We start from the raw sequence: 21171 nt of genomic DNA on the forward strand, positions 1-21171 counted from the left end.
GTTCCACTTCATCCAATGTTTTGTCGACGCGCTTATCGGATAGGTCAGACGACGTTTCCCGGCAGGCTGTGCGGCGACAGGCATGGCGGCGGCCGGTGCAGTTCGCCACGGCTTGCTGCTGAGCGGAGGTCGGCGCTGGTTGCAGGCTTTGGGGCTCGGCAGCAGGTGAGCTTTTTAACTGGAAAGGGGAGGGGAGAGGTGTTACAGTACATTAAGGGTTGGCCTGGTGCAGATGTGAGCACATTGTAGAAACTCCTTAGAAGAGTGGGTGACCTTTGCTTTACTAGCTCCATGGCTGTCAAATTATACTCCACTATTTATATTGCGCAAGCTACCTACCCCTAAATTGGGTGCTGAAAAGGGTGTCTCCTGTACCGTGCATGTTTGGAGCAGCGCTTCAAGTGGAAATACGGAAGTTTTGCTGCTCGCTATCCAGTGTGCGTGTCTGCTTTTTAGGCAGTGCCGGCACTTTAAATGTATTGCTCCGTAGCTCAGAAGTCCGGGTTATTTCCCACTCAAATTAAAGTTGAGGTACTCACCTGATAGTGTCTGTCAATTTAAAGCGCTGGTTTGGAAGTATTTGCTTCTAATGCTGTGTGAGGACTGTTTCCATGTTGTGTTTGTCAGATATCATACTCCTACAATATGTGTGCGCTTCAAGTCAGTCTTGGAATCCTCTTCATTTTCTCGAAGAGGCCAGGACGCAGTATCCTAAAATTACTTATTGTTCCGCTCTCCTCCTTATGTCAAAAAATACCTGGTGTCAGGCCACCCATGCCGAGTAGGATTGCCACTTCTCCAAAAGAAAATCTTTTGCCATTTGTTGTATTAAGAATATGCAAATGCCCGGACTTGATACTAAATAGGATTTTAAACAAAATCGTATGTATTCGTTTGTAACATGGCTTCTCTGCCCTTGTTTAATTATTAGTCTGGGATTAATACAGCTCTAGGACATAGTTCCAAGTGCTTTCTTTTTAAATTTGTTGTGTGAAGGCTTTTTCCAAAATTGCATACCAATATCATTGTTTCATACGGGGGCAATTGAATGATATAAGAAAATAAATATATATGATCACAAGAAATAAAGAAGTATATGCACTCCACCACAAAATCACTAGTGTAAACCCATTGACCATAAATGTATAGAATATAAGCAAAGTCATCACGCATCTATAAAAGAGCCAAATTGTGTGTTAGTTTATAAATTATTTTCTCAAAATTAGTCACATCAAACACATCTTCAAACCATGGATGAAGAGTTGTACGTGCGGGACATTAAAATACCAGTGGTGCCAGAAGAAAACCGGCATGTGGCAATCCTATTCCCAAGTGATGTTATCTTTATCCCTGTAAGGGAGCAGGAACCGTGCCCTGTCATGGTTGCCCAGTGAATTGAGGTTGAGGAAATAGCTACGTAATGAAATTCTAGTAGACTTCAAGGTGGAGTTTAGTACCCTAGTAAGGATCCTCCTGGGATGTTCATCAACCCCCAGAATCCAGTGTCGCCACCTTCACCGCATTGTCTAGCCATCATATACTTCCCCAAATACCTAATTTGATGATCTGCTACCTCTCATAAATCTTGTAGTTTCGATTAAATGTTTGTGAGTGGTGTCATGTCTGCAATAGCGATATGTGCCTTCTCCGGTTTCCATATTATTTTCCCCACTATTCAACCTGCCTGTAATTGATTTTTAAAATACCCGCATGCTTGACTGTACGTCCCCATCACCCACGCCCACCCAGGCCTTAAAAAAGGCTTCCCATAGCACTGTGCTGCTAGTAACAGATCTGGAATTTAATTGGAAAAACATAATTATTTTTGTCCACAGTTTGTAAATGCACTATCTAGATGTGCTTCTCGGAACTTCCATACCCTATTATTACGTTTCACAGTAGGCATAGTTAAACACTACCAAAACCAGATCATGGTCTTAGAAAGTGTTCTTAAGGTGGGGGTAATACGCTACCTAGTGACAAACAGCACACCAGAAACCTATAATTTAGTCCTAAGTATACCCCATGCACTGTAGTATGAAGTATAGTGTTTGTCATTGTGATACTTGTCTGCAAATGTTTTCCAGGTTTTCATGAGATGGGTCTATACTGAATATGAAATGCTTCTTGTCTGTGGGAATGACTGATATGTTGCCTTGTGTAGAATGGACATTTTTATCATCACTGGTTTTGTTCCTATACACCCGACCCCGCACAGCGACCCCCAGCTTCTAGTGCCTAACCTCGAAATAACCATATTATTGTAAATTAGCAATACAGAAATGTTTATTTAGTAAATATTTGACTGATACCACTAAGGGTCCGGATTGCCAAGTACCTTACCTTCTGCACGCAGTGCCCCCTCATGGTATTGCGGTGTTTGTGTGCCATTCAGTTGCTGTGTTGGGCACTAGGTCATCATTTACCTTGTTGCTGTAGTATTGTGCATGGTGAGCTAAAGTCACATTCACAGCATTTTACAATCTAGTAAATTAACTTTCACCAATTAGTTTAGTTTAAAAGTTTAGACAATAGAGACAATGTTAATTAAAGTGAAAGGTGGCTGGTTAGGTAGCGCCCCAGGTGATATAAGAGTGTTCCAGAGCGCCCAGGATGATACATAGTTCTTTACAAGAGTCAGAAGCGTTTCACCACGCCTCCTTCTGCACCACTCCCTGCCAGTGACGTTGCAACTGCACCTCCTCCTTTCCAAATCTTCTTCAAGAAGGCAGCTGCTGCCCAAGCATTCGGAAACTGGTGTACTTTGCTGCGCCATGTAACTCTTAGCCTCGCTGAATAGAGCATCGCTTAGGGCATTTGGATTGTTTGCAAATTTTTCTTTGCATTGATGTTTTTGCAGTGGGCCTCCTGTAACTCGTGTAATCTCTAGGTAGAATGATATCTGGGATCCAGCATATTGTATATTCCCTTATTCTCTTACCAGTCTGAGAATTTCATCCCCGTCTTTTATAGTTTAGAAATACGAGCATTGATGGGCATTGAATGAGATCCATGTATTGTCTCAGCGTCACACTTCCAGATCCTCGTTCTTCAGCCTAATGGTTTGAGGGCTGTTTTTTACTGTCAGCACTTTCTCATTTTGTGCAGTGGTGTAGTCTTCCAGATCAGAAACCTTTATTTCCAGCTTGTCTATTATGCTGGCTTACTTAGCTAAGCATTCTGTTAGCCTGTCTACTCTTGATGTGAACTTGTCAATTTTTCCATCAATGTTTTGCAGGCTCATGTTAATTTCTTTAAATATGCCTTTGACATCTTTATAATTTGTAGCATCTCTACCGAGGATACAGTGTTGACATGTTGGTTTCATTTTCTGCAAGTCGTCATAGCCTTTTGGGATCAAAGGCCAATCTAGTTTCCCTGTGGTCAGTCTTTCCCATTGTGCATGCAGCTGTTTTAGTGGCGCTTGGTGTTTCAGACTGCAGTGTAGCATGTTAGTACATTCCTTTCTATTTAAGAGACCACTTCACTGTATGCACATTCCCACTGCTTTCTACTGAACTTTAGACTGGATGGCTTCAGTAGTCTTTTTACAGCTGATGAGAGCATGCAAAGACTTTTACAATCTTGCTGCCTTGTGCACATGGCACCCCCTACTTGAAGTGTTTTGGCATACCACTCTTCTCTAGCTTGAGTCTGTTTTGTAGTGCTCAGGCGCAGAATTCAAGGTATCCTAATAATTCCTATTACAATGTTTCAACATGTACTAAAGTATGTTTGTCTCTTGGACTATTATCCATAACACTGATATCCCTCTTTCTTGACCTCCATTTAACTATATGAGAGAAACTCATAACGTCCCACTGCATGCTTGCATTGTCTGGCGTACCTTAGGACGATTCTGTTGATCAGCTGCAGCCTTGCCACATGCTTCCCGAGGGTAATAATGAATTATTAGTCTCCTGCCTCTCCACCACTTATAGCATCTGGTTCAGTGCTCGCTAGGCCCTCTGTGCTTACAGCTCCACTGTAAGGTGGACACTTCCACACTTTTTTTTTTTTAACAGATTAACAGAACAATTCAACAAAACACCCCAGCATTTGATGGATTATTAACCTAATTCGTTTATGGCCTGTTACTATCGCAATTCATTTCATTCGTGTGATATGACATTTCTTCTTTTCAGAGTCCACTTTATTTGTGAGAGGTAATTGAGTGGCACAAATGTCTCAAACCCATCACCCTATGTACACACATGACCAAACCAATGCCCATACTTACAAAACATTCTGTCAATAATAAAAACATTTCTTGAAACAAACAAAAAATGTGTTAAGAATGAAAGCGTTTGGCAGAAAAACCATCACAGTTAATAGATGCAGAGGACTGGCATTACTCCTACAGCTGCCTGTGTGAAAAAGTCCAAATTTGAGTTGCATTGAAGGTGCAGAATTATTAATGCAATCACAACTATTATTTGCTTTTTGTTAATCCTGCAGAAAATTATTGTCCATAATGATTTTACACACCCCTCTGGATGATCTAGTCTCCACATTGCATTCCGGTCCCACTTATGGGACTAAATTCATCAGATGACTTCATCAGGACAAAAATGTTTTTTTCCTGCATTGCCAATATAATTAAATGCATTGGCAGTCACAGGCCAACTTTATTGAAGAGTCTGTGTTTATTGCAGGTTTCTCCCATCTCTGAGGTTAGACTGGAGGTAATCACTAGATTCTCTACCCTCTGTTGAATCCGGCCTTACCAGTAGATCAGCGTAATCTTTCTCCTCTGTACTAGCAGGTACACTGGGTTGACCTATGTCAATGCTGCCCTTTCTATTTCTTCTCTCGTGCTTGCAGTATCTTCATTGGTGGATCAGAGTTTTTGCTCTCCTTGGGTCAGGGGCAGAAAAGAAAGCCAGCGGGAGTATATGCATAGCGCTTTACCAATTTACATGCTTGCAGAAGCAGATGTATTTGAGTTGGTGCCATTATCCCACCTGTGAAGTTGGAAACTTCGTTCAGTGCTCAGAGCATCTTTAGTAATACAATACAGAAGGAGAATAGAGCATAGTATGGATTGAAGAACAAATGTGAGTTGTTTTGCCTTCAAGAAGGACAAACACCTTGACTTTGTGATCCTTTTCACTGGCTTTAATGATATCTCACATTTCTTTCGCCCCTCTCTCCTGTCCAGTCGCAGCCATTTGCAGCAGGCCTCAGCCCTAAGATATCTTTTTTGAGCAAGCGCTACACATATCCACCTAGAATAGCATTGAGGTGGGTGTATCCAAGAATCTAGAAAGTTATCTTGATAAAGCAATATCTCTGGATATATGAAGAAATGTGAGTGACTCTATATAGCCTGCTGGCATTCACACAAACTGCATGAGGGGAGGAAATGTCTTCTACACCTTCAATTTTAGGTTTTTCTTAATAGACAACACATTGCAACAAAGTTTGTTGCAAGACCTGTTATTAGCTTACAGTGGGTTTGGAGCCCACCCATTGGTTGGCTACATTGTCACTCTCATTTGCATGCTTTTTGTGTTAGCGTGTGTGGGCTTTCATTCCTCTTCTTGTGTTTGTGTCTTACTTGTATTATTCCACTTCTAGCTTTCCAAGCAATAATTATTTTTCTTTTTGTTTTAAGCACTCCTCCAGTGTATGTTTTCCAGCTCTCTCTCTCTTTGATACTTCTCTCCACCATGCTCGGTGTGCTTAATACCAACTCCCCCACATTGCTCTCCCGCCCACGTGCTTCTCCTCCCCATCTCCACTTGCTTTCTTGAACAGTTTCTCCCCCAGCACTCCACTTTGCTTTTCTCCACCCTTCTACCTCTGTTGCCTTACCCACCCATGCCCCCTATGCTGCTTTCTTCCCCCGCCTGCATTTCTCCCACCAGCTTAAAAAAAAAGTTGCAGCTTGGTTTTTTTTCTTTTTAATTTCAAATCAAACTCTGATTGACAAGTAACAAGATTTATGCATGCACATTTACATTACCCGTCTGGCTGTTCCATATGGCTTAAAAAAAAGAATCTTTAGTTATACTACATAGCATTGTGATGCAGTGTGGCATGGCGAAAAAAAACAATACTTCTTGGTTTTGTCAATACTTATTATAATTTTTTGACTGGTAATTAAGCAGTTAAGGTTTCAAACGACTAAAATGACCACTCCTGAACCCAGAGCTATGGAAACAGGAGGCCAGATATATAATTGCACCTTTGCTACTTTGTTTTGACTAGCTCCTCTGTCCTATCAACTGTAGCATGAGAGGACTATTTGTTAAAAAAATAAAATAGAAAAAAACCTGACAAATCCTACTCCTCAGTGTTGGTCTAAGCAGATCCATCTTATAATAACATTGGCTATAGGGCTAACGGTATGGAAAATCTAGCATCTGAGGTTCAAATCGTGTAAAGGTTTGGAGCTATATTTGTGCTCTAGAAGGTGCTAGAACCTGCTTCCTGTATCTTATTTATTCTTCTCTATTTTATCGACGAATAAAAAACCTCATCTTTAAACATTTGGCACTGGCTGATCCATAAGTATTTACAGTGTCATGCTGCATCTGAGGTTTTAGACACTACCGCCTGCTTGGGTAAACTTTCAGCGCTCAACTCTACTACCAAGAAGGTCAAATGCCTAAAGGGATTAACTTTGAGTCCATTAGTATTGCACAACGTGGCATATTGTTAGTAAACAGTGCTCAAGTATGATACTGGCCAAGAGCTATTGACTGCTGCTGAGCCCAAGAAAAAGGCCTCAGAGTAGACCTCTAATTTCGGGGAATGGTTTGGCAGGGTTGTCTGCTCCCACTTCAACTGTGACACTAGATTAGAAAAGGTATTTCTATCGGTGGCAGCAAGAGATGTGTGAAGGATCTGGATTAAAGATGCATATTCAGTGCCATTTCCTTTAGTGCACCATCACTACAATTGTATGAGAACTTACTGCGAAGAATCCGTATGATCTGTTGGAGCATTATTTTACTGCCTTTCTCTGTAAGAGTATTTGATTGTATCTTTTTGTTGTTTTTTAGGCTTTGCTCTGGAATTCCAAATCTTCAGACAAGGGCAGCGGTCCTAAGAGGTATTTTATCGTAACGCAGTGATGGAGTTTTATATCAGTGGTTTGAAAACTGTGTCCATAGGTTAACAATGATGATAATAACTATGCAAGAATAATTTGTCATCAAACAAAACAAAAAAAAATTTTTGTGTCCATTTTACAAGGACTTCATCAGCTCCTTTAATTTTGCTTTGCCAGATTATTTATACTTAAAACCTGTAGCGTTTGGCAGCCTGTGGTAAGGCGTCATAGCCATCGAAAGAGATGGACACACTCATATTTAATGACACTCGTGTGATAAATGAGGCCATTGCAGACCTATCCCTTAGCAGTGCTGCTAAACTAATAAGGGCTATTTAGGCGAAAGCCATATTGACGTTCAAGTGATCAGGGCTTGGTTTGAACAGTGAATAAATGTGTGTAGGCAGGCTGGGAATTTTGAATACTGCATGTTTTCCCCATGTTCTTTCTGGGTACATCTAAGCAGAGCCCTGTACTTTTGTCCAGTTGCTTTGTGGCAATTGATGATGTTTACGTGTCCCCCGTTTGTTCTTTACAGTAATCCTGTTAATCCTCATCCCTCTTTTCTGCTTCTCTTCCTCACACCCTCACCCCCTGACCCTCTTCCATCATATTACAATATGATGACATTTTACAGTCTACTTTTTAGCTCACTGTTATCTTCTCAACTGTTTCATGTGCTGGCTTTGTAACACTGCAAGTGCCCCGGAATTCTAGTGTGCTATGTAAGAATATTAAATACCCAAATTAATAAAATAAATTAGTGTGAATATGGTGCCCTCTCCCCAATCCCTTTGGTCCCCCCCCCCCCCTTTTTTTTTATTATAAATTGCATTTCAGATTTGTAATAACTATGTTGGATCTTGGGGAGCATAAGTGATTTTTACAAATGACCAGGCATTTTTTTGAAAGGGAGAAAGTAATAAAGAGGAGGCGTTGATCAAATAGGAGGGTTATAAGACAACATCAGTTCAGATGGAGACAGAGCAGATGAGGTTTTAGGAGCTCTGTGAATACAAGCAGATCTGGTTGGACCTAGAGGGCAATGGAAAGGAATGGCAGAGACTGGTCACTGCTCCAATAAAGGGTTGCTTGGAAACTAGTGAAGTGTTCAAAATTGGTGTTTGTGGGAGGAGTGAATCCTTCTTCTGAAGCCCCCTTTAACCTCCAGAGATAGCAAGACGTGACGCTCGGTAGAGACCTATCTAGAGAAAGGGCTTTGTGAGTCAGACAGTAGTTTTTGAATTGTATTCTGGCTTGGATCAGTAGGCATTGAGTTTCTTCAGCACAGGTTAAAGGGGTCGAATTTCCTCTTGAACAAGATCAGCCATGGTGTGAAAGCCCATGTGAATGGTAGAGCAGGAGGATTCTGGGACCCAAGCGCAAACTGCATTGCTAGTGAGGGATGATTAGTGCATAGACCACCATTTTCAATTGGCCAGGAAACGTTTGATTTTTGGCAAGGCATTAGAGAATTCATAATGTCTCCCTAGTTGCACACTATCCTCCTTCAGTAGAATTCCTTTACAGTTTTTTGTTTTTTAAACCATGGTTTATGTTGTCAGTAAATGCCTGATTGTGCATTTTCCAAACGTCCTAAAAAAAGAATAATCTGAATTTCCCTATAATATTATTTGTTTATAAAGGCTAGCTCAAGAAAAAAAGCCATTGGATCCTGAGATTCATGTATTTCTTTAGAGTGACTTAGAATGGGGCATTCAGAGTCCCCCTGAAGTGCTGCAAAGCTGGAGTTCCATTTGTTTGTCTGAATTAATAGCTTATCATAACTTAGTTAAAACTGTGATTGCCACTTGAAAGTGTATGAGGAGCTGTGTAGTTTAGCTCCAGGTGCTGTACTTTTGCATATCCTTCTATATCTCTTCACTTATACTTGGACTCCTCCTTGTGAAGCAGTTCTTTCCTAAGAATCCGTCTGAGGTGGAGGTGGTGGTGGAGGTTGCTTGCTGCACTGTACGACTTTTTCAAAAAGTCGAAGTACAGCGCAGCAAGCTCCACCACCACCACATGTTGCAAGCACAACACCAAGCAAGCTATTTATTTATTTTATTCCTTATTTTTAAATTGTTGTGAGAAAGTCTGACCATGGTTTCAGCGTTATCTTTACACATGTATTGAAAAGACTAACAGCGTGCCTTTCTCATCCTCACAGCCTAAAAACAGTACTGCCATTTTCTTTATTTGCAAAATCCCACTGCAGTACTGTAATAGCCTCCTTTACCGCCTTCCCACTAATCCTTTGAAAACTAAGAAAGTCCTCATTTGTGCCACCCACCCACTTTTCTCAATCTCATCCTCTTTAGCCATCAAGCACAATGGCACTTTATGTATATGACACATTGTCATTTATCGTTCTGCAAGTTTTATGTTTTAATGTTAAAATTATTTGATAGCTTTCACCACCCTATTATGAAGACTACATCCCCGTATCTTCTGGCTATACTCATTGATTTCATGAAAGGTACGTCACACCCTGATAGTCATGATGTGTCTCCTTGAGAATCTTTCCAAATTCCTTTTACAATATCCCTCAAACTGCTCCTCCTTCAACTTCAAAATACCCCTAAATGTCATCATTGGCCCAGAGTTAATTATGATGAATCCTTCCAGTTTAAATTGAAATTTCATTATAAAAACCAGACAAAACAAATTGCCATTTTCGATTTAAACTGTATTGCTCACCGTCTCAACATTCCAAGATGGTTCCTGCACATGCTTTTTGGTCATGTAGGCTATCAGCAGTGCCAGGGAAGGCTGCAGGGAAAGCATGATACAGTATGCTGCAGCCCTTGAAGTGGAAAATTCTACTCTGCGTGATCATTCACTGCCACATACTTTGACTCTCAAAGACAGTTTCTGACTTCAATCTCTGAACTTTTCCTTTGTGGTGGACAGCTCCCCAAACTGTGCTGCAGGCCATGTCTCTGGGTTAGGCCACAGAAGTTAACCTTGTCTTCTCGACAGCTGCCTGCAGCCGATAGTGTCCGCTTTTGCGGGTTCCTGCAAGCGGCAACTATCCACATGCTTGTTTTTGGATTTTCATTGTTTTTCTCTTGCTCACTTTCCACCTAAAATTAAGCTCTCAATTTCTACAGTGTTGCGCACCAGACACACCTAGTGCTGGTACTCTGCAGTGTGCTTCTGCTGAAGTGGGATCACCTCATTCACTTCCCCAAATAGATATGTAATTGTGTTACCTGTTGCTGCTTGAGGATGACAAGATTGGATCAATAGAACATTGGAGGGGTCAGTGCCAGGGCATGATGGATTGTGCAATTGAGGAATCAGCTGCTACGGATGTAGAGGACGTCTAAAGGTGGGGCCAACATGAAAGGAATGGTGAATGTTGGAAAGCAGAGAAGGTCATTGAGTGAAGGGCAGAGTGGACAGTGGAAGAAGGGGTGGGTGTTGATGGTCTGATTGGAGGTAAAGGGCAGAGAAGGAAAGGAAGAGCAAAAGGAGCAGATAAAGAGAGAGGGCATTCATAAAGGAGAGGCTAGTGGAATTAGGAAAGAAAGTGTGAGAGGATGAAGAGGTAAGGATGGGCGAGATGAGGACTTGTGGTGAGAGATGGAGGATGATAGAACAGGATGATTGGGTGGAGGGGGTGTGAGGATGGAGGGAAGAGGTAGTAAGATGGGAAAAGGTGAAGAGCAGGTGGGAGTAGAGGAAAAACTATTCATAATGGAGGGGAGGATGGAAAGCGTAGGTTGGAGGATAAGGGGGGTTGATAGAGTCCTATAGGAGGGAGAGAATGGTTTCAATTGATTGATCTCACAAGGGTAAAGATAATGGGATGCATTTTCGTTAAAATCATAATATTAATGTGTAATTTAGAAACCTAAAAACAATCTCTTTGGTTTATTGGGCACATTCTTCTCAGACACACTAAGTCATATAAAATAAACACTGAAAACATGAGACCCTAGTCATGATCATTTAGTGGATTCAAATGTATAATTGTTGATTTGACATATAGTTAATAAATGGTGTCCTACTGCCACTGTCTTAGGAATCCTTCCTCATCCAGAGCTTTTAGAAAATTAAATGTGGACTCGGCCTGCTTGGAACTGTTTTAATTATTAAACACCAGGGATTTTCAATTAGGTTTACTTACTACACAAGCAGTGGCACAGTCGTGCTATCCTTCCCTTCTAAAGCAAACACACTGTAAGATAATTTAGACTTTTCTAGGAGAGAGAGGGGTCTTCTAGAGGATTTAAAAACTGAAGGGAGTTTTGATCTGTTGCAGTCCTTGCTTGCACATGCTTGGCAAATACAACCAAGGAAACGTAAGTTTACTTTGTGTTCTCTGTTAATGTTTAAATTGATTGATTACTTTTCCAAATATTTTTACTGAATGAAATATTGCACGATTTTCTTTATAGGATGTTCAAAATTGATTCCTCTGACACATAATAACATTCCACATGGTGTTCGTTTTGCTTCTGGATTTTCCCCTCTTCTCTACAAACCCAGCACATCCTCAACTATTTGGGCAGCTACACATCTGAACCTAGTGACGGGGAATGTGCCAATTTTAAAAAGGTATGTTTTATTTTTATTAAAGTTACAGATCTGCCCTTAGTAGGATCATTGAGTACAATTTTGAAAAGGAAATAAAAAAAGGTATTTATTCTCCTGCAGCATTTTGTTTCTTAAACTTCATATTGACGTACCCTGGCAGATATAACAATACTATGTTAAAACCAAAAGCAAGATTGTGACTCTAAGATGTAACAACTATTTTACATTGTGAGTTTTTTGTTCATCACCAGAGAAATGGGCTTTACATTGTTTAAGGCTGAATGACTTTGTACCACACCTCTAGTTCCAGATGGGTTAGAGCAGCAGTCTCCAACCTTTTTTGAAATAGAGCTACTTAAGTTCAATAAAAATCCTCCATAGCTACTATGACTAGAGATGCAGTAGTAACCACATCAGACAAGCCTACATTAGTGGCCACCGTTTGCAAGATTACCAGCAGCGATCACCTCTGCACATCAGGCAAAAAAATGCTTGGTCAATGTGGAATGCCTAAATATAGGTAATATGAAACTGCCATAGGTGCCATGCCCCTAGCACCTACTTAATAAGCATTATTCATAGTCTCTCCAACACTATTTGTTTGTTTTTCACTCCATTATCAGCTTTCAATATGTTTTGGAAAGGAAATGTAGTCCTTTTCTCCAAACGTCATCTAATTCTGAACAAATACACATTTTCATTTCAAAACACAATTTTCTATTTTGGTAAACATATATTAATTCAGCCAAGCAAAAGCTTCTAATTTAGTCTACTGAGCTGCCCACAGAAAAGCTACTTACAACTAGCTGGAGAGCTACCAGCAGCTCATGTGGTACTCAATGGAGAATATGGGCTAGAGAGCTTTCATTTTTATTGTGTGCATTTTGAAATTATCTGTTAAGTGTTTTGTTCTGCGTGAATTAAGATACTTAAAAAAAAAATAAAAAAAAGTAAAAGTGTTTACTGAACATTGATTTATTAAAAGTTGTGTTCCTTGCAGAGTTCTAAATTTTTACCCCCAACTCCACGAAGTAATCATTGAACTGTTCTGCCACGCTGCTACCTTGAGAGTCCAGTCCTAAACTGGTGTTCTTGATTCTCAGTTTGGGTTCATTAGAAAAGTGGTCCAGTGGCTTTGGCTCCTTTGGTCTTCTCTAAGGGCATGTGATTGGGCAGCATATACATTTTTGCTATTGCTCACAACCCTAGAGAGATCATTAATGTAGACCCTGGGTCAAATACAGTATACAACGGTGTTGCTTGGTGTGACAAATATAGTGTGAATGGGCTTTACATTGTGTACTCTCTGACAAACTGAATAGGAAGGGGGTTATCCATTGGGAACTTTAGACAGATAAATTAAAAAGATGTTTTACGGTGTGAATTCCATATTAAACTCCATTGGAAGTAGCTTTACACTGTTCATCATGGAGACCTTCTAGTAAAGTAGTGACTAGAGAGGTCTGGTTTGAATTGTGTACATTTGTAATTATATGTGCAATTGTGTGTAGATTTTAAATACATTTTTCAAGTAAAAGTGAGCATTGGCTGAGTTTTGATTTTTTAAGCGTTATTGAGTGCTTTGCAGAGATTGAGTTCTAACTCAACCCTACCTCACCGAGTAAGCCTTAAACTGCTCTTCCTTGCTACCAAGTGTTGGGTGAGCAGCATTAATGATAAATGTGTTTGTGGCATATTAGGTTGTTCAATAGTGTGAGTACGAGGTTGTTCTTAAAGTGATTGCAGCTCTTTTTTTTTTTTTTTAGATAGTTGAAAGAGAAGGACAGTGTGTCAGCTGTGGTGATTATGTTTTTGCCATGAAACTCGGAGCATAATGGCAAAAATGTTCTTGCAGCTTAAACATGTTGCGTTGAGAAGAGTAAGCACAGAACATAGAAAGAGCTTTGATTTATATCTGTGTGGGCCTGTGTTATACCTGGAGGAAGCGCTGTCTGTGATTTTTATCAACACCAAGAATGTCTTAGGAAACCATTTTGCATCCCAATACTGCTTGGTAGTAATTGCAATGACTCTTTAAAACATTGCTTCTAAAACAGTTGTTGCCATCAGCTGTATATTGTGACAATTGCCATTTTAATGACCTCAACATGACTATCCCAAAATGTGTTACTTTGTCCTGATTTATCCTGTGTTCTAATTTCAGTGGGACTTCTCCACTCAACAGCATTATCCAGCAGCCAGTAAGAACATTAACATATTTTGGTTTCCGTAAGGGAAAAAGAAAAACGGTGAAATCTGTTGTCAAAAGGTTCCTTAGATTGCACTGTGGTCTTTGGATTAGGAGAAAAGTAAGTGCATTTCTCTGTTATTTGTAGCACTACGGAGCCCATATTCTAATTGTTTTCAAGTCATTGATACAGAAATCGTACCAGTAATAAATATGGTAATATTTTGCTTGTGTATTGTTGTAAAAGAGCTTGAATCTATTCAGCTGTTGGAGAAAATCAAAAGTATTTTCGTACACTAGGTCAGCAGTTCCCAACCTTTGGTCTGCGGCCTCCCCCAGGAGTCTGACACATTCCCAGGGGGTCCGCAGACCTGGGCTGGCAGGAAGGCACTTCTCCAGCTGGGGCCCCTGACACACATGCTTTTTAAATATTTCTTACTTCATTTGTGCAGCAGTTTTAAAAGCACTGCATAGTTCCTTATACATCCAGCAGCTTTCGGGCAAAAATAAAAGCGTCCAGATAACTCTGATGAATAACGTACCTGAGTTGGTAGTTTTTCTAGTGGCAGCTGTGACACAGCTAAGGTAGCGCAGATGGTTTATATGCCTCCTGCAAAGAATGTGTATCATGTAAAGAATAGTATATTATGTGCATAGCACAATGGGTTACTGCTTTTGTTAGATTCTTTTTTTTCCTGTGCAGTTCATAAGTTACAATCATAATCTAGCACACTGAGCTGTGAACTGACATTAAAAAGCTGCATGCAAACTGCACGGTACAAATTAGAACGTTTTGTGGTATTTTCCCCAGTCTTTCATTTAACTTCTGCTGCTAAAAGAGGTCTGCTTGTGTAGAAATACGTCCTTATTATTAGTCAACGCTAACTACAAATGTTATTAATTCTGAGTCTGTGCTTCTCCAGACCAAGCACTCTTAGAAAATACCTACCAGTGTGAATGAGCTGTGAATCCTACACCTTGTAGTCCCCTACGCCTTATGTAACATTTTCTATACACTGATTTACACAGGTTTGATTCATTGTCTAGGTAGATGTGTGATGTGAAGTGCTCCGCCACCCTACACTGGTATGAGAGGTATGATAAAACTTATGAAATACATGTGACAGGCTGTGGAGAGGTAAGAGGCCCTTATGGCTTTACTTCCTTTCCCCACCACATATTTATGTGAAAAAACTTCTGTTTAAGTGGTGCGCCCCTTGACCCACTCAGTAGTACACTTCTGGATCCCACAAGAACGTGCTGGAGCAAAGACTGCTGTGTGCCAGGATCGCCACCTGACTGTTCCCAGGAACTGCTACAGCTGAGCTGCTATGCTACCTACTGATCTCTGCCCACCCACTGATCTCTGCCCGCCCCCTGTAACAGTTGCAACCAGGCAACACCAGGGTAACTCCAGGGCCTGCTTGGTGTGTGCCCTGTCTTCCCCAACTGACTATGCCCAACGAGGCAGGGAGCAGCACCGACCGACCGTTGCCAGGAGGCCACCATTGTCCACTCCCTTCATCCACAATGTCTAATGATTGCTGCTGGTTGTTCCCCACTCCCCCTGCATGGCAGGGGCTTTGCAGAGAGTACGGGGGCCCACCGCTGTGACCGCGACCAATAAGAAGCAGAACCCACCCCCTCGTCTCAGCAATCTCTCCACCCGCTCCGAGGAGGAGAGCATGACCTAGAGAATTACCTTAATCTCCTGAGGGGAAGCGCCTCCAAATTCCCTGGCCGCCCCGTCCTGAGTAGGACTCCAGTGAGGTGCCTTGTCCCGGGCGCTTCAGCCAGTAGAGCGTGCCCCACCCGGATCCTCCATCTGCACTGCCGCCCAGTCTGGGATCAAAACTCCAAGCCAAAGCATTTCTTTTTTTCCAGCCGCTTAGACAGGCAAGAGCGCGACCGGAGAATACTGTAATATATCGATGCAAAGTGCCTCCAACTTCCCCTGCCGCCCTGTCTTCAGCGGGACTTCCGTGGGGCACCTGTGCCCGGTTTCTCCAACCAGGATAGTGTGCCCGGCCTGGGAACGGACACCAGGCGCGAGGTGCCCCCACCTTCACTGACACAGTGCCTGGTGATCAAGCACCAGCAAAACGCACTCTTTCCTGGCCGCTCAGGGAGTTATGAGCACAACAGGTAGAAGGGTACCATATTCCTCCAGGACAAAGCACATCCACAAATCGGCCCTGAGCCCCGTGAAGGTACCAGACAACCTGCTCAAAGGAACTGTGATCATATGACCTATTCTAAAATACTGTTTAATCGTTTTTACATAATGAAGCATATTTATATATATACATATATATATAAATATAATAATGTCAACAGTTTGATAATCTTCTAAAGACCTATTCTAAAATACTCTTTAAGCACAGCATTATCTGTTTTACATAACAAAGCAAATATATGTATTTTTAATTGATGTCATCAGTTTGAGAATCTTCCGAAATATATAAAGTAACCCATATTTTTTCTAACTAGTGTGAAGTCTTTTTGTGTTCGTACGTTGGGTCATTGTGGGGACAAATTGCACAAATACTTTACACACTGCCTTCTAATTTTAGCCTGCCTGCTCTGTGACAAGCTAACAGAGGGTGAGCACAGGTTAGCCTAAGTTGTGTTCCTGACTAGAGTTAGTGGATTCTGCTAATGGATGAGGTATCACCCCTAGTCAATCAGAAGCCCCATTTCTAACACCCTGTCATTAATTTTTCCATCTGTAATTCTATCTTTTGCAATCTCCTTCGGACCCTGTGGCGGTAAATGTGTTTTACTCTTGGGTGGGCCGATAGATGACTCCTACAGGTTTTACTTTTTTTTTTTTTCTTTTTTTTTTTTTTTGACCTTTTCATATTTTTTTCAGTGACTCGTTTTATCTCTGCCAAAATGTGGCATTTTTTTTATTTGTTCATGAGTTTTTCTATAGCATAAACCTCATATCTGGTGAGTATGAGTATTGCTATTCCATTGCCTGACAGTTTGGGATGTAAAAAACAGCATTGAGTACAAAACATTCAGACAGAGAAGTATGAGAAACTGTTAAGTAAGTGTTAGAGAGAAATATAGGAGTACCAGAAATATAGGTAGGTATGTGACTTAGCACAAACCTAGCAACGAAGCAACAGACCACCGTACATGTGGGTAATATAAAAGAAAGGAACAGTAAATGTAGGTGAGCGAGACATTAGTGTAAGTGTTCCTAGTCAGGGTCAACAAAACTATTCATCACCTCCACCCCCCGGTCCCATAGCAGTTGTCTTGTCACTGCATCCATTGCTCTGAAGAAGGTCCTCATCTATTTCATACATTGTATTTTGCAACATACATAGAAATTTGGGAAGGCTGGTCATTTTATCAAGGGATGCTTCATCCAGTAACGATATTGGGAGTTTCCGCTGTTGTCAATCAATCAAAATAATTTGTAGAGCGGCCTACTCACCCGTGAGGGTCTCAAGGGGTGTGCGGGGGGGCATGGAGGGTCACTGATCGAACAACCATGTCTTGAGGTTCTTTCTGAAGAGCAGGAGGTCTTTGGTTTTGCAAAGGTTGGTGGGGAGGGAGGTCCAGGTTTTGGGGGCAAGGTAGGAGAAGGACCTGCCTCCTGTGGTGGTGCGTTGGATGCGGGGGACTGTGGCTAGGGCGAGGTCAGCTGATCGAAGGTTGCGTGTGGGAGTGTGGAAGTTCACTCTTTCGTTGAGGTAGGTTGGGCCGGCGTTGTGAAGGGATTTGTGTGCATGGATGAGGATCTTGAATGTGATTCTCTTGTCTATGGGGATCCAGTGAAGGGATTTGACGTGTGGTGAGATCCGTTCGTGGCGGGGGAGGCCAAGGACGAGGCGTGCAGCTGTGTTCTGGATTCTCTGGAGTTTGCGTTTGAGTTTGAGTGTGGTGCCGGTGTAGAGGGCGTAACCATAGTCCAGTCTGCTGCTGATGAGTGCGTGGGTGACTGCCTTCCTGGTTTCTGGGGGAATCCATTTGAAGGATTTTTTGAGAGTGTGGAGTGTGTGGAAGCAGGAGGAGGTTAGAGCATTGTGAGGTTATTTTAGCTTCATTTTATGGGCATGTTATTTTAGCCATAGGCCTTCAGCTTGTGCCCTTTAGCCTATTAGTAATTCATTTTAATTCACTTTATTTTCTGCGCAGAAGCTTTATTCTGGGGGTTATGTTTTTTTCTTTTATCTATTACACTTTTAGCCTAGAGACTGTTCATTTCTTGGCACAATATCTTTACTCAGTGCTTGCTCAAAGCTGTACAAGATAATGTTGTCTGTACAAAGTAGAACATCACATTCCCTGCCACTTCACGGAGACATACGTGTTCTTATGTTGGGGCCGTTTTCTTAGAACACCGGCTGTTTTATTATAAAACACCTCTCTGCCATCTATACGTTAGTGGGAAGTTCCAGCCGGAAACTGCCATTGCATGCTGTTGCCTCATTCTAGCTGTCTCCTGAGACTTGTCGACTTTTCTGCCTACCTGGGAGAGGAGACTGTAGACCAACAGCCCTTTTCACTACTACTATATTTAGGTATGGGGGATGATGTCTTCCCAGTGGTCCTGAAGGGCGGATTAGGGCTAACACTGCTGTGCTCTAAAATAGTACTTTAGCGGCATAGATAGGAATCCCCATACTTAGCATTGTGACACTATGGTGGGACTGTTCTTATGTTTCACTTTCTTTGTCACCGCTCTACTATTGTTATGTTGCATTTTCATAATCATTGCAGTACATGCCATTTTATCTAGAGTGCAGTTGATTCAATAAAATACATTGAAGCAAGTCTTGCTTCTGTTTGTCTTTCCATGTGTGAGACAAATGTAACTGAGAGAAAAGTATGAGATCTGTTCCACCACGATTTCCCTGAGATGTCAGAATGTCATGTGCACGGCTGCCACAAATCACCACCACTTTCGGGTGTTAGTGAGTTACTGCTAGCTGGGCGGAAGGGTTAGGTTGACAGTTGTCACACGGTGTGGAATTTGACTCCGTTCCCCACAATCCAGTGGTGGTGGTACTGCCTTCATTCAGCTTTCTCATTGGTGCAGTGAGAGCCAACACAACACCACCAATGACTTGCATCTAATTTAGAGTCTTCCAATACCCTTCATATGTTGCATCGTTGGAGCTCTGCTGGGTCCAACATCACATATAGCCCCAGGTATGAAAATGCCTTAAGTGACCACTGTATTGGGAATTTCCACGAAAGCCACAGCCTTACCCTAGTTATTGTACACCCCTTTCCTAAATACACCCAGAATCTCCAGGGCTCTAATTATGGAATGTTTTGGGTGTGCTAACTAAAGGAGTATGTCGCCTGCATAAAAGGATATATCATCAGCCAGCCCCAAGGTCCATTTTAGTCCGCAAATTTGTGCATCTACTCTTACACAGTTCGCCAGTGGCTTGGCTCATCATTTCTGATTCACATGATCTTTACTAATGTCTCAAAATGCTTTATGGTGCTTGTAATCACTGAGTCTTTAAATCAAAATTTATCATAAAACTGTCATGGCTGACTAATCAGAAGGCAAGTAGGTGGCCAATAAAAATCGCATATTTTTTTTTTTCTTTGGAGTTTTTAGGAAGGCTATTTATTTGTATTACACAATGTGTCAAAACACATTTTTGAGCGATTGTTTTTTTTTTTTTTTCTTCTTATAACTAATCTGTTGCTGTAAGCATTGAGAAATCCTTAACCAAATTTATAAATAGAAAATTCCTCAGTGAGATAAGTATTGCTCAACCTAAGATAACTGGGTCTTCTAGAACTCTCCGGCCCCCTTTATTTTTGGACAAGCAATAAATTATCCCCCAAAAATTAAATAATCGTAGGGTCATTAAGGGAGAGGCAACAATATTTCTTTTGTTTCCGAATTTATTTTCTTTTTTTCCATGTTAAAATATAGGCACGGTTGTTTCCCCTATATCTTTTGGTAAATGGTGGTGTACCATTTTGATTATTCTGTACTTTTTATTTTCAACAGGCTGGTTACAAGAAGAAGTTATGGAAAAAGAAACCTGCAAGAAAGAGGCGCTTACGAGAAATTGTCTTCTGCAACAGAACACAGAGCAAGCTGTTGGATAAAATGACCACTTCCTTCTGGAAGAGAAGGAACTGGTATGTGGATGATCCATACCAAAAGTACCATGATCGGACAAATCTAAAAGTTTAGACACTGCTTGTTAAACACCGGTTGTTATATTTAAAACCTAATATTGCAGTTGTTGGCCAAAGATATGGATGTGTGTGTGGCTACTTGCTACATTTAAAAACACTGTATGTGAAGGCTGAATACGATTACTCATGTAAATAAAATCTAAATTCTAATTTAAAATGCTCTTGTACAGGTACATGAAAGAAACTGGACAGATGTTTAACAGTGTGCCATTTGGAACCATGGCTGATTTGTTTTACTTTACAGTGCTTATTGTAGAAATCGATTTTTTTATTCAGATTTTGACTGCATATAAAGTATTACACGTTCTTCAAAGTAGAGTGATACAGGTGAGTGAATAATTACAACTAACATATGTTCTTTGTCATTTGCATGCTCCCCATTGTGTGTGTGTGTGTGTGTGTGTGTGTGTGTATATATATATATATATATATATATATATATATATATATAAATAAATATCTGGGCAGTCATATTGCATGCTTTCTCATTTTCAGTAGTACCTGGAATGGGGACTCCTGCTTTGCACCGACTTTGAGGCTGTACCTGTCTTCATTGTTTAGCTTCCAGTATTATGACCTGGCACGGGAGCAGAAGGGTGCATCATCCGATATGTACTCTGCTATTTGTAAACCTTAGACATTTCCTGAAGTTTAAAAGCTCCTTTTAAATGAGTACAATGTTAAACAAATTGGTACTGGTCAGAACGCTTTAACTGTGCAGTTACGTGCATCTGTACAGCTGCATAAACAAGCATGGAGAATAAAGTGCGCATATTCACATAATGTTGATGCATAGAAAGGCCAGATGTGCCCCTTAGCTAGTGTGCTGCTTCCACAGCTGGTCAGATCTGTGAAACGTACTCCTTGTTAAAGTTACAGCGTGCGGGGTAGATTGTTTAATTCCTTCACCGCTGGCCCGAGGCTTGTGCCAGACCCCGGCGATTCAGATGCGATAGGTTTATGAAGGGGTCTCATACAGCATAGAATGTAACATGTTGAGTTCAGAACTCCTTTAGTGATGCGGAGCTTCAATTAGTACCCTAAATAATGAAGTATTTATGAAAGAAGGTGAGCACATGTCGGGTGACTATGAAAGAGAAAATATATAACTATTTTGTTGATTAGAGCCCGATGTGTCACTGAAATATGTGGTAGCAAAGTCTGTTTGTAAAATCGCTGGGTTTCCTGC

The 21171-nt window shown here is 41.2% G+C and overlaps 1 protein-coding gene across 1 annotated transcript; it reads left to right on the plus strand.

Moving 5' to 3' along the window:
* Positions 1-9: 9 nt before the first annotated feature.
* Positions 10-20139, plus strand: MRPL35 (mitochondrial ribosomal protein L35). The gene is made up of 5 exons (XM_069204291.1): positions 10-165; positions 7011-7060; positions 11467-11626; positions 13770-13914; positions 19789-20139. Exons 1-5 carry the CDS (start codon positions 83-85, stop codon positions 19975-19977), a joined length of 627 nt encoding a protein of 208 aa, XP_069060392.1. The 5' UTR covers positions 10-82; the 3' UTR covers positions 19978-20139.
* The last annotated feature ends 1032 nt before the right edge of the window (positions 20140-21171 follow it).

This window comes from Pleurodeles waltl, chromosome 1_2 (assembly GCF_031143425.1).
Source record: "Pleurodeles waltl isolate 20211129_DDA chromosome 1_2, aPleWal1.hap1.20221129, whole genome shotgun sequence".
Lineage (NCBI taxonomy): Eukaryota > Metazoa > Chordata > Amphibia > Caudata > Salamandridae > Pleurodeles > Pleurodeles waltl.